Source organism: Anopheles ziemanni, chromosome 2, assembly GCF_943734765.1.
Source record: "Anopheles ziemanni chromosome 2, idAnoZiCoDA_A2_x.2, whole genome shotgun sequence".
NCBI classification, from domain to species: Eukaryota; Metazoa; Arthropoda; class Insecta; order Diptera; family Culicidae; genus Anopheles; species Anopheles ziemanni.
The window spans coordinates 55,281,647-55,296,370 of NC_080705.1; the positions used below are offsets into that span (position 1 = coordinate 55,281,647).

Consider the following 14,724-nt stretch of genomic DNA (forward strand, 5'->3'; position numbering starts at 1 on the left):
GTTCTTTCCCCAAATTGAAATTATAGCGAAAATCCCAAGGAACGACTTCTTTTTTTTTTAATGTTGTTGATGAGGCGTGAATTGTCAATGGCAAAATCTGTCTGGGAGACGATCCGATCGAGTGCTGGGAATTCCCTGCGATAAGAAACTGTACACCAGATGTTTTTTTTGTTTTATAAATACATGTACAATCAGAACGATTTACCACACGAATTTGCATTCGTCCGGACCGTAGTCTTGATTGCGGTTCAGTTGAAGATTGCTAGTGCTACGGGTAGGAAGCATCTGTAAGCATTGCTAAAAATGGGGTGGTTCGTTCGCTCCTTTATACCAGTGTTGATAATGGTCGGTGTTTCGCAGGGGTAAGCTGATAGGAGAATTTAGTGCCCAGTGACCGAAAATGTATGTGAAGGTTTGCATTTAATTCAACAACCTTTTCCAGAATGCTAATAATTGGACCGAACAAGTTTCGTTCTAACCAAAAATACACGCTAGTGGCCACCAACTTTCATAGCAAAAAACTGGATCTAATGGTGACAATGGAAGGAAAAAATGAAGCTAGTGAAATTATTTTAAGCTCAACCAAAGCAGTGGATTTACGAAAAAATACTAACAGATTAATTGAGTTTCAAGTAAGAGAATGGCATCTAAACCATGGTTGTAAATTGAGCAGAATGTGACAAACTTTGTTTTTCAGATTCCTCCAGACCTTCCACGGGGAAATTACAAAGTCACCATCGAAGGCCAGCGTGGGTTCAGCTACTATCAAGAGATTCCAATTAATTTCGAGTGGCAGTCCATCTCGGGCTTGGTACAGCTCAACAAACCGGTGTTTAAACCGGGTGATACGGTCCATTTCCGAGTGATACTACTGGACAGTGCGTTAAAGCCTCCCGCTCGCGTAACAACCGTAAATGTCTCCATAACAGATCCTTTAGGCAGTGTGATACGTAGATGGTCTGCAGGACGCCTGTACGCAGGAGTGTTTGAGAACAAATTAGACATATCGCCGAGACCATCGCTTGGAGTATGGAACATAACGGTGCGGGACGATGGTGGAGAAATATTAGAGTCCAAGACGTTCGAAGTTAAAGAATACGTCCTATCGACGTTTGATATCAAAGTCTACCCGAAAACTATTCCCCTCGAGAAGCACCAAGGGCTCGATCTTACGGTTACAGCTAACTACTACTTTGGAAAACCGGTGAAGGGTACCGCCTTGTTGGAGCTCTTCGTTGACGACGACGAACTGGATCAATCTAGAACCTGGACAATGTATGGAATGGACAACGTAAAGCTAAACTTTAACAATTTCTTGGAAGTGGATAAAGATCAACGGAATGTACACGTGCGGTTAACATTTATCGAGCAATTTACAAGTAAATAGTTGCGTTACATACATCTTCCTATTGATCGATTGAAATTGTAAACACATTTGCTTTTAGATCGAACGGTGGTAAAGGACGAGGAAATTATCATCTACAAAAACAAGTATCGCGTAGAGCTTGTGCCAGACATTCCACAATTTATTCCTGAAAAACCGTTCAAGTTTGAAATTCACATAAAATATAACGACGGAAAACCGGCCAAGAATGTAGTTGCACGAATAGCAGTGGAAGGTCTTGATAAAAGCATTGATGAAACTGCAACCAGTGACAAGAATGGGATTATCAAAAAGACCGTTCGTCCCAGTCAAGCGGCAGAATCGATGAACATTGAGGTGGGTAGATCCTTCACTATTTTAGAAAAACAGACCACTCATGAGTTATTTTGCAATATTTCCAGGTTAGCGTCGATGGCATTGACCTATTTCAAGACGTAATCGACAAAAGTGAGTCTACAACTTACGTCAAGGTTGAACTAAAACCCCAACAAAGGTAAGTACACAAGAGAAACAAACAACCAATAATGAGTAATCAGGAAAAACTTAGTAATGTCGAGGTTCATTTCCAGCATTAAACCAAACAAACTATTCAAGCTGGATGTCCAATGCTCGGAGAAGATAAGCTTCCTCGTATACTACGTGATATCACAGGGAAGAATTATTGATGCCGGCTCTGCGAACCCAAACAGGCTCACGAAAATTACACTGACAATAAATGCTACCAACAACATGATTCCAAGATCGAAAATCATCGTGGCTACGCTCGTCAAACAAACAGTAATATACGACACTGTGGACATCAATATCGATGAGTTGTTAAATATCGTAAGGTTTACTATTTTCGTATTTCAACTCTTCCAATAACTAGACTCTTTAAACTTCCATTCCAGTTCAAGTTAAGGGTACAGGACAAAGAAGCAAAACCTGGATCACAGCTTCATCTAGACATGGAGGGACGGCCTGGATCGTATGTAGGTCTGGCTGCGTACGATAAAAGTTTGCTGCAGCACAATACCAATCATAACGTGCTCTGGAAGGATATTTTGGATATTTTTAATCGCTTTCATGCCATATCGCAGAATGAATTTGATCCATTTGCTGTAAGTATGTCTAGTTGGCGAAGGTTCTATCGATTCTACATATCTTCATTCGATCGGGTTCTAGAGTATGGGACTGTTTGCCAGAATTTCGGACAACATTCAAATCGAAGGTGTGTATGAACAGTGTACAATTTTTGTACATAGCACAATCTACATTCATCTACATACATTATTTTCAGGAGTTTCTGATACTGGCCGTTGGCCTGAAGCCTCCAACGCTCCACCGAAAAAGTTCATCCCGTATCGAACGAACTTTTTAGAATCGTGGCTCTGGAAAAACTTTACCATGGCCGCATCTGGCAAGCTAACAAAGGCGCAGATTGTACCAGACACAACGACTACATGGTACCTGACCGGGTTCTCCATCGATCCAGTGTACGGTTTGGGAATCATCAAGAAACCCATCGAGCTGACAACTGTTCAACCATTCTTCATTGTAGAAAATCTCCCGTACTCTATCAAGCGCGGGGAAGCGGCTCTGCTGCAGTTCACATTGTTCAGCAACCTGGACGAAACACACACTGCAACCGTGGTAATGCATAATGTTGCCAATCAAACTGAGTTTATAGGGCGCCCGGCAGGGGGTAAGTAACCTATCGGCTTTTAAATTGCTCAACATGCGAGATTCTTATGATGATGGACAATTTGTTCTTTCAGATTTTAGCTATACCAAGACCATCAAAGTTTCACCATCAGAAGGCGCTTCCGTTTCTTTCCTGGTCAGAGCAAGAAAACTTGGAGAAATGGTTGTCCGCCTGGAGGCTACCATTGAATCGGGCGAGGCAGATGCAATCGAGAAGGTGATTCGCGTAATGCCGGAAAGCGTGGTACAGACGGATATGCAATCACGTATGATCAGTCACAATAAGCATGAGAACAAGACTTTTTCACTAACCTTGAACATAGATAAACTTGCCGTTGATGGATCGCAAAGGATAACCTTTTCCTTGTACCGTAAGTATTGAACTCAGGCCAACTAATAGATCACTAGGTAGACATCATTAGTTTGATATTTTTCTTCACAGCAAATTTACTAGTCCCAGTAAGCCAAAATCTGGAGAATCTTCTCGCCGTTCCCACTGGAACTGGGGAATCGAATATGGTGCATTTCGTGCCCAACATTGTAGTGCTCGATTATCTTATAGCGAGTGGATCAAAGGATACGGCACTGATCACTAAAGTAACCGATCTGCTAAGACAAGGCTACCAAAATCAGATGAAGTACCGACAAACGGACGGTTCGTTCGGTGTTTGGAAGCATGACGGTGGAAGCATATTCATAACCGCGTTTGTCGCAAACGCATTACAAGAAGCCTCAAATTACATCGCTGAAGTAGACGTAGGTATGGTTGCCAAAGCGTTCGAATGGGTAGCCAAGAAACAGGAAAGTTCTGGGAAGTTTGTTGAAGTTGGCCCTATCATACACCAAGATTTGCAAGGAGGAACACGAAACGGAATTGCTTTGACCTCCTACGTACTGATTGCCTTTATAGAAAACGAGAGTGCCAGAGCAACTCACGGAAGTGTTATCACAAAAGGCATACGCTATGTAGAACAACACATACAGCAAGTAAATGATCCGTATGATCTTTCGCTAGCCATCTACGCATTGACACTGCATGAGAAGGTTCCACGGGGCGATTTATTCAATAAACTCATAGCTATGTCCGATACCATCGACTCCGGTGTCCAGAGATACTGGAAAAGAGATTCACATATCATTGAAACAACGGCGTATGCACTATTGGCAATGATACAGGCCGAAAAATATCTCGACGGCATTCCTATCATGCGCTGGCTTGTCGATCAACGTTACGTCACGGGAAGCTTCCCGCGGACCCAGGATACGTTTGCCGGACTAAAAGCGCTTGCAAAGCTGGCATGGAAAATTTCGCCATTACGAAACGACTACACACTCCAATTGCGCAATACGAAAACAAATTATCAATTATTTTTCTACATATCTCCCGAGAAAAATGAGCCACACGTTGTGGACATTCCCAGTAGTACGAGATCACTGGAGATCAATGTTGCAGGTATGGGCTTCGGGGTGTTCGATGTAAAGTACGAGTACGCTGTAGATTTGAAAAATTATAAAAAACGATTCGATTTGACTGTGGAAAAGTTAAACAAGAATTTCAACCAGGAATTAAAGCTTAGAATATGTGCAAGTTTTGTACCCAAGCTTACAAATGAGCGCTCGGATTTGGCACTAGTGGAGGTTAACTTTCCCAGCGGATATGTCGTAGACAACGATCCCATAACAGATGCTACCAAAGCCAACCCGATAAAGGTAAGTATTTCTTGATCTTGCCAACCTTTAGAGCTTCCCCTTTCAATGCGGTGTGCATTAAATCATTCACAGAAAATTGAGGTACGGTTCGGTGCCACATCCGTAGTGGCGTACTACAACAACATGGGAATGGAAAAGAACTGCTTTACCATCACGGCATATAGACGATTCAACGTGGCGCTGAAGCGCCCAGCACATGTAATAGTACATGATTTTTTCAGAAAAGGTAGTTACCAATGCCCGGTTGACAGAAATTGACATTGTTGCTGGTACTATGTAGTTCCAGCAAGAGTCTCAGCAATCTGCCATGGAAAAACTTGCTGGTACTACATGACAGCTGCAAAAAATTTGAATTTTTGTCAGCCGGGTGGTTTATTTTGAATCAAATCCTTTTCATTGATAACTGGTTACATGAATATGTTACGTTACGTTATATTTTCAGATTTGTATGCCTTGCATGTTTACACGGTGGATGATCAAAATCTGTGTGACATCTGCGATGAGGAAGACTGTCCAACATCGTGTAAAAAATAAGTGTCAAAGGTGTTGAATAATATACCCTTTTTTTAATTTTGATATTCTCCTTCGGAGGTACTATGGTAAAAAAAGAATTATGTAACTAATAAAAACACGTAACAGTTATCGCATTAATCAGATATTTTGTTGTGTTGGGTGTAAGTTGCCTTCCGAACTTTATCATCCGATATCCGATCAAATTTTGTAACTTATATTATGTGTCATGTGGGGTCCGCCACAGCCAAGCGGTTGCGCCGCTATGAAAATCGGCCCATGGGCGCCGAGGCTCACCACTTTGACGGCGTGGGTTCGAATCCCAACTGAGATCGAACCCTCCTCCCCTGTACGAGAGGACTGACTGATTATGTGTCAGACGTTGGTACCGAAAAAACACCGATATTAAAGTGTGTACTTTAGTGGTGTAAAGTGACGAGTCACATTACCTCTAGTAAAATAAAACCGTTTGTCATAGGATTCGTGAAAGGATGACAAAACGCTCCGGGTCATATACATGAGGAAGTGCTATTTTTAAAACCATCAGTGCATCTTTGGCTGTGTCCCCGTTAGCGTTATAAAAGCTAAGGAAACATCACATAAAACGCAAACAATTATCTGCCTATTTTCATGTTTATGAGAAATGCCAAGGAGAAGAAGAACAAGACATATTGAATCATTTCACGAATTATCATTAGAGCAGTAAAATTTTCAAGACTAGAGAAGTTGGAACTATTGAGGAAAAATAGAATGAATAAAAGGCAAATTCTTTTTCTTTTCTTTTGTTCATCTTTATTCTCAACTTAATTGATAAGAACAAAAATATAATTACCCTTTTAAAATAATAGTACCTAAGCAAAAGATAAGGTTTGATCATTATCAATAATACGATATGGTTGAATCATCATAACGCTGCACGACATATTTTAATGAAGATCATTGGTCCAGACGAACATTCCTTTATCTTATCCGCATCGTTGAAATATGAATAGAAGACTTAGCATTTGTAAATTTGTACCGATAGTGGCTATGATTCTGAGACTGGGAACGCCTCATGTCTTGCTGTTCCTGTAAACGAAAACGGTAATAAAATGATTCCATTACAAGCATCGTCGAGTAAAACATCTTTGAACAACATCTATGTTTGAAACAACTTTTCGAGCCAGGAACCAGCTGCTTAGAAAGATCAAAATAACTTAATATCCAAGGATCAGAATGATGGTGAATAAGATCTCAATGTTTTTTTGTCATGTTTATCGAAACTGTTAACATTCTTCCAAATTGGCATAATTAATTAATATGTGTTTTAAAATAATGACGGACTTGTGGTATACATATTTACTCCGTATAGGTCAATCGATATATAACAAACTTTTATAGTCAGAAAAATTGTTATATTTGTTGCTTGAATCAAATTGAAGTAAAACATTATTGAATTTCACTGGATCAATGTCTCGCCCTGCAGGCGAACATAGGCTTTTTATATTATGACTTTATCGGTGGCAAATACTCAACCGGTGGCCAATAGTTAGAACAATCGTATACATTTTCCACCTACACATCATTAACTCCACATCCGTCACATTAGTTCCACATGAAATGCAGTTTGTATGATTATTAAGTAAGAACTAGATAGATGTAAAAAAGTTCTGCCACGATGAATACATTCCAAAAACACTTGTGATCTCCAACCGCAGAAATGTGTAAAACAAAACACTTCTTCAGTTATGCAAGATTGTAAAATGGATGAAACTTTCTTGTTTTTCTTCGGGATTTAAATGGAAAAACTTAGGTTTTTGGGAATCCAACTGCTTTTAATTCACTTGCGAATTTACTTGAAAAATACTTACCGATGAGTAGGATTTTTCGGTGGTTTATTTTTCGGTTTGTAAATGCTTTCTGCATGGTGCATTTTTTCCTTGCAAACCGATGCTAAGTGGCCGGGTTCTTTACAGATGTGGCACGTCATGTTTCGATGAAAACAACGGAAGCCACTGTGACCTTCATGACCGCAGACAAAGCACTCCTCCGTGTTCCTATTACTTTGTGTTAGAATTTGCTGATCATGCTGCTGCTGCTTCTTTTGCTGCTGTTGTTTTTTCAATTGTTGTTGATTTTTTGGCTGATTTCGCTGTTGTTGTTGTTGAACCTGTAGCTGCTGCCTCTGTTGCATTTGTGGATTCTGATACTGTTGCTGTCGGTGCAGCTGTTGCTGTTGAAATGGTTGCGGATGCTGCTGGTTTAGCTGCTGCCGATGGTGTTGCTGCTTATGCTGCTGACGCAGTTGTGCCTGTTGCGCCTGTTGCTGATGAACCAGTTGCTTTTGTTGCTGATGTTGATACTGGCTTCTGTGTGATTGTACCGTTTGGTTCGGGCGATTTATATTTTGCGATCCGTTGTAGTTTTGCGCGTAATAGTTGTGCGGATCACTGGAATAGTTTCCAGGATAACCGGAACGGTTACTGCTTTGCTTCGAACTACTCAATCCCATAGCTGTTAATCCTCCACTGGTTTTTCGAACACTGATCACATTTCGCGCAGCTATGAGCCATCGAACCCCCTGCAGAAGTGTTTGTTACATTAGTGTAGGTGATGCAACCAAACGCACACTTGCATGCTATGTGCCACTTGCTTTGCCGTTTTGTTTACATTCAGTTTGCTTCGCAAAACAAATGCTTAAGTAGGAGAAAGCGAGGTAATATAAACAAACACGTAAAAAGATACACGTATAGATTTAGCAAGTGAAGAAAATAGCTCATTCACGATACCATTTTGAACCCTACAAGCATTTTGCGTCACTACATTGGAATTTATTAAGGTATATATGGCAATTTGATATTAGAGCCTTTCGTTACTTTAGAACAATTCGCAGGTTCTTTCCATGAAATTGTGTAATAATACTTGAGGACACTGTAAACTAAGCTACGATTATGTATTTTATGTTTTGTATTTTTTTATTACAAAAATTAGGCTAAATATACAAAACTAGGCTAAATATACAAAACTAGGCTAAATAACCACAGCATTTCGATAAATATTCGATTAACCCCTTCACAGTCCTGCCAAGCTGAGAAATTGGCTCAAAAAATTGTCACAATGTTTTTTTTACATTTTTGTATAGCCAATTTTTGTTGGGATTTTATTGATTAAATAATGGTCAGTTTGCGCGAAAATAAGCGAAAATTTGGTTCAATTGCATCGAGTAGTGTTCATTATGTGAATAAAAGTTAACAAACATGTTAGAACGTGTTTACGAAACAGGTACACTCGAAATAACCGACGCGCAACGAAAGTATAAACAAAACGTGCGACAAAAATCTGCCCAGGCCAGGCTCGGGCCCAGCAGTACAAATTCCATCCGCTTGCCCGAGTCAGGCTCGGGCAAAACTGTGAAGGGGTTAAAGTGTCATACAGTCGAAGTTATTAATGACAGAATGAATAGCGGAATTACACGATTACGGTAGCGATTGCGCTTCACTTCCCGTGCCCTTTAATTATAATTTTCATTCAGATGTACATATTACTAATTTTTCTCACTTAGGCATGGGGTGCATATTGCCTGGCGCTCCGGTACATGCGAACAAGAGTGGCTGATATCACTATCGAATATACTACCACCTTCGGCACCGCTTAGCTTATCTTTTGAGCTCAACACGATGCGTAAATGAAATGAGTCATGTACTCACATACAACTCACCCACTTTTATCTGTGAAACGTCAGGCACGGAAAATGGTGATAATATTGCCTGATGCAATTCTGCAAAACATTGTATTCTGTTCAAGAGCCGAATGACCAAACACTCAAAGTATCTATAACTAAAACAAACAAAATGTGTTCAGTTTAACAGATATAAGTTCGAAGTATGAGGGATTAGCAGGGCATTATAGACCAAAGTGGTTTTCTATCACGGAAATAACAATAAAAATAATAATTTTTTTTCGATTATTGTCTTTATTGATGTCATAATCCTACGTATTTTCGACTCAAACCATACAATTATCAATACGATTTACAATTATTGTAAAGTATACAAATCAATTGTGGTGTATATTGCCCCAAGGCTCCCTACAACCCATTCACATTCAAGCGTTGACCGTACGAAAATAGGAAACATCAACGTTGCACGTGTGTTGGTGTCAACTATGAATCCGATCATCAGATTGAAAACAGTAAACAGTACGTTAACAGCACTGTGCCAGTAGTGCAGCAAAGTTTCACAGATGCAATAGTGCGACTGAGTTTCAGTTTTCTTATCACGCTTGGCTTTGTCGTGACCCAGCGATGGGGAATCTGTGTTCGTGTTCAGATTATGAGGACGAGAGAGAAATAGCCCGTTCTCCTCAAAGAACATATCCCTCAACACCGCCATGGGCACAAAACAGTCAACATAATGTACCGGTTTGTACTCAGCAGCCACCAGCGAAACAGGCGCTGAGTCGTAGCTCTGCGATAACAACGGTGAGCGGATCTTTTCAAAGGGCGCAATCTCCTCAACACCTATGGGAAGGAAATGGAACGGTTATCCTCGTACCCAACCTGCATAAACCACCGGCACCTCATCGGCCGCCCACTCAGTTGGCAAATCGTAATCCTAAGGAATCCACTGTGACCAAGCCTGCTCAAAGATCCAGATCACCATCACGGCCAGCGGGGAAAGAAAACGTTGTAATTTGCCAAAAAACCAGCCAGCACAAACCTTCGGCCAATGCTCTACGCCCGCGAGCAAAATCGGCAGTCCGCGTGCCGGACGTCGGCAAGGGCTGCAGTGCCTGTGGTGATCCGGAACATTTGACCGAAAGTTGCCGGTACGCAACTCGCCTGTGCTTTCACTGTCGTGAAGAAGGCCACATTTCGCGTGTGTGCCCCAAACGCCAGAAAGGAAAACGGGACAATAGTAACACACGCCAGGCGCGCTCTCGCAGCCAACCGCGAAAATGATTGTGGAGAAGTAAGAGTGGAACAGAGCGGGTGGAACTTACCTCCAGGCATGCGGCGCAAATCCGGGACACTGGTCCGGGCAGTTGTCACATTCTGCACCATCGAAGACTTCGCTGATGATGACGCCCTAAGAATGGAAGAAAATAATAGTTAGATGGTTAAGTTAAAAGTAAACCATGTGAGGTTCAAGAAAACAAAAAGTTTGTCCAAACAGGATGGTAAAGCAAGATTGCGATTTATGTTGTCTTGACCTCCAGAGACACCCGATTCAGTGCCCTAGAGAAATCGATGGGTTGACGAGTCATACGTGGATATGGTAGACTTTCTGTTTGCTCCACACGTTCGTTTTGTGTAATAAGAGAATCTTATCGTGTGGTAAACATAAACAGAACAGTTTCAAACAAACGGAACAAAGTTGATGAACAGTTTAAAAATCCCCCGAGGATCGTAACTATATTGCAGTCAAGTGGAAGAGGGAAAAAGAATGATTTTTATTGCCGTTGTGCTGCGTCGGTTTTGAGACGCGCTTAAGAGGCTGCCGAAGCCTGACGAGAAGAGGAAAAGATTATGTTCTGCCAACAACTTTTGTACGTGGTAGAAATCTGGTGGAAGAAAATATGCCACCACACGGAGTGGAATAAAAAATAATACAGAAATGAAACAATGTCTTCGATTGTTTGTAGTCGCATGAAAATATCTCATGTAGCCAGATGAAACCTAAAGGTTTGGCCTTCATTAGAGATGTAGGCAGGCTTTCCCATATTTTCTTTTCCAGATTTGGTTCTCTGGAGCACTTGAAGATATTCCGAGAATTTTGGAAGCAACTACCATCATTGTATGAGCAATTTCCAGTAAAATAAATTACAATATGTAGATTTAATACGCCTGACAGCGAATACTCAGCGCAATAACAGTATGTATTGTAAACCAAGCAACGACGTGAACGAGAACAATCAACAAGGCTTCAAAAATGTAAAATTCTGAGGTCAAGAGAATGTTTCAGGAATTGCCGTAACCTCATAATTTGCTAAAATAAATTGCAGATTGTCCGCGACAGCCTAGCGGTTAGAAAATTGGCCCATGAGCGCCGGGGCTCACCACCTCGACGGCGTGGGTTCGAATCCCAACCGAGACCGGCGGCATCCCCTGTACAAGAGGACTGACTATCCACGAACAAAAGGGAAACAAGTCTCGTAAGCCCTTAAAAGGGCAGGCATGACCAAGAGGTCGTTACGCCAAGACGAAGAAGAAATTGTAGAAAGACGCTTCCCAATGGTTTCGCGGTTACGCTTTCCGGAACTTTGTACTGCGAAGAGCAGTGCTTTAGAGGTTTTACCATACTTTTTGTAGTTTTATTCTACAATTTCACGTCTGAAACTATTAATTTGCTAATACAAGGCAAATTTTATTTATTTGTAACACATTTTATATCTTTATGAAGAAAAATGATGATGTTTTGTTCCATGAAAGTTATATGACGCGTATTTAAACTAAAACTACAATAATCTGATCAATCGAATCATCCGAGTGTCCTACCAGGGTCAACAATGTTGCATTGGTAATAACAACTATCAAGCGTCGAAACTAACTCCCACACCACTATAACTGACAAAAATACGATGAAATCTTACTGTCCGACTTTCCGTTTGGCCGTCAAAATTCTAACCTTTGCCACTTTATTGTTCATTGCGCCGTTTGATGACGATTTTTTTACAGTTCCCTTTGCACGTGCTTCGTAGAAAGGAGCACCAAGAAGAAGCGATAAACAAACATTACTGTTATCAATTCTAAGTACTCTAAAATCGACCGCAAGGCCGGACGCCTGCTCTTTTTCTGAGTGTTTTGAGTGTTTGTGAATTTACCATAAGAAGTTTGAAACCACATTTATCTGCTTTGTATTATACGCGTTAGATTAATTCAAACTACACATAGAACAGGAACAGAAAAGAAAGAAATAACTACATGTTTGTAGTTGTATGAATATCTATTTCAAATCCGTTGACACGTCTGTTAAATGTTGGATAGTTTGCTATAAAATTGGAAATCCGATAATCCTGAGTGAAACATAAATTTCTCAAATGGCGAATTTTCGAAGGCCTTAAGATTCTAATGTCGGTTTACCCACAGCAACCGAAACAAAAGAAAAATACATTTCTCAATTTTATACTGATCTCATTGATAAACACCGATCAGATGGGATATGGAATGTCAAACAAACATTTACATTGTGATTTTTATTGTCATGTATTTTTGTTGTTTTAACGTATTTCATTCTAATTTTATTCGGATTGTTTAAAAGCAGCATTAGTTTGAAGAGGTAACGGCTCGCTCGTGCGTCCCACTAGGCGCAAACCATTTTCTTAGATGGGCACAAAGAAGCTCTGCTGAACGGATACTTCCGACGCGCTATCGTCCATCTTCTGGAACGACTTTTGGAACTGTTGAAACCGACTTCGACGCTGTTGCAACTGTTCCGTACCAAACGTGTACTTCGGCAGATCAGTCGGTAGCGAATCCTTCCTTGACATCGGTTCCGGGCTTCTGTCTCCCGGGCGTGCTTCATTCATCCGCGGACTGGCTATTCCTATTGGCTTAGTCGGTCTGGACGTGTGCTGACGTTGATGTTGCTTTTCATCGTACTCTTCTTTCAGCGTGCGATACGTGTCCGTTCGAAAGGGATAACGTACGTACAGTGAGTTCTGATCCTCACGGTCACCGGGGTAATCCTCACGCGATGCACTGCCCCGAGCGGTGGTGTACTGTCGATCTCTTGGCTGTACTTCATCGTCCGTGTACCCTACGGCTCGGGATGTACGCCAGGTTCCACTGTTCACCTTGCCCCGTTCCGGAGATCCCCCGGGCAATGACAGTGAACCCGACTGCCGTTTGTTCACCACACTGTAGCCCATCTCAATCTCCTTCTGGCGACTCTTCAGGAAGCTGCTCTCAGTCTGACGTAATAGGGTAGAACCGCGCGTTCCCATACCCCCCTCGGGCGGTGGCGATGGACTGGCACTTCCCTGATCTTCCTTCAGCGGCAACACGACGACTCCGTTCGAGTGCGACGAGGCCGATAGGCGATCGTAGGTGGAACCACGCTCCAACAATCGCTTCGTGGGCGACTGACTACGGCGGCGATCGTCACGTTGGCTTACGAGTGAGTCGCGCGAGTCTTGCCGTGATCTCCGCATCGCTTCCAGCTTCGCCCGAAACTTCTCCTCTTCGTCCAACTTGCAGTTGATGCCGACGTCGCGAAACCGTGGTCCACCGGTTCCGCCAACCTCCGAGGTGGCACTGGAGTTCTTGCGCCCTTTCGGTGCGTCACCACCGGAGTTCGATTTGCTGAACAGCGTTCGCTCGAAGCGTTTGATGAAGCTTTCGACCTTCTGGACGGGTTTGGACGACTTGAGGGATTTCTTGCGATAGGTACGAGAGTCCACCACCACCGGAAGTCGCTCATGCGAGCTCAGCTCAATGTTTTTTGCGTACAAAGGTTCAAACACATCCCTAGTAACAGGCACTGCTGATGCTGTCGGAAAAGAAAAGATTTGCTTTCTACAGTAGCCACACATGGTATGAAAAGTAGCCCGAGATGGGGTGATCCATACAAGAACGAACAACGTAACAAATCACCCACTTTACTACCCACTATAAATAATTTAATTAACAAACTCTTTATCTCAAACTGTTGCTTTTAAGAGATGATTTAGTCACTTATTGCTTGTACACTGGGCCCAAAGTTAATCCGGACGCTCAAATAATGAGCATGCGTCCGACTTTGTGGTCGATTTTAGAGTACTTAGAATTGATAACAATGATTTTTGTTCATTGCATCTTCTTGGTACACCTTCCTACGAAGTACGTGCAAAAAGAACGGTGAAAAAAATCGTACCCAAGCGGCGCTATAAACAATAGAGTGGAAAAAGTCAGAATTTTGACGGCCAATCGCAAAGTCGGACAGTTATATTTCATCGTAGTTTTGTTAGCTAAAGTGGTGTGTAAGTTAGTTTCGACACTTGATATTTGTTATTATCGATGCATGCGACTCTTGGGCATCGTTAGAAGCTCTCGGATGATTCGATTTATTATATTAGTTTTTAAGTTTTTATTGAAACATGCGTCACACTACTTTGTTGGAACGAAACATCATCATTTATTCATCATAACAATGGAAAAAGATGTCAAAACACATGAAATTAGACTTACATTAGCAAACTAACAATTTCAGACATCATTAAAAAGTATAAAACTTCAAAAAGTATCGTAAAATAACCAAAGAACTGCTCTTTGCAGCACACAATTCGGGAAAGGAGAGGAAGAACCAATCGATTCAACCCATTTACTACTGCCATAGATCTAAAAGAAACTTTACTAAAAGTGTTTGTTAAGTGCTCTAACTATTAGAAACTATTTACATCGGAATGGGCTGCATGCCAGAACCCCGGGAAAGAAATCATTAACATCGGCGAAAAATCGTAAACTACGATTCTGTTGCTAG

At 41.6% G+C, this 14,724-nt stretch overlaps 1 protein-coding gene across 1 annotated transcript in view; it reads right to left on the reverse strand.

Moving 5' to 3' along the window:
* Positions 1-14,724, reverse strand: part of LOC131281869 (four and a half LIM domains protein 2) — a 120,830-nt gene that overhangs the window by 87,276 nt on the left and 18,830 nt on the right. The window contains exon 2 of the mRNA XM_058311226.1: positions 10,268-10,353. Within this exon, the coding sequence (XP_058167209.1) occupies positions 10,268-10,353 (86 nt within the window). The remainder of the gene's footprint in view (positions 1-10,267; positions 10,354-14,724) is intronic.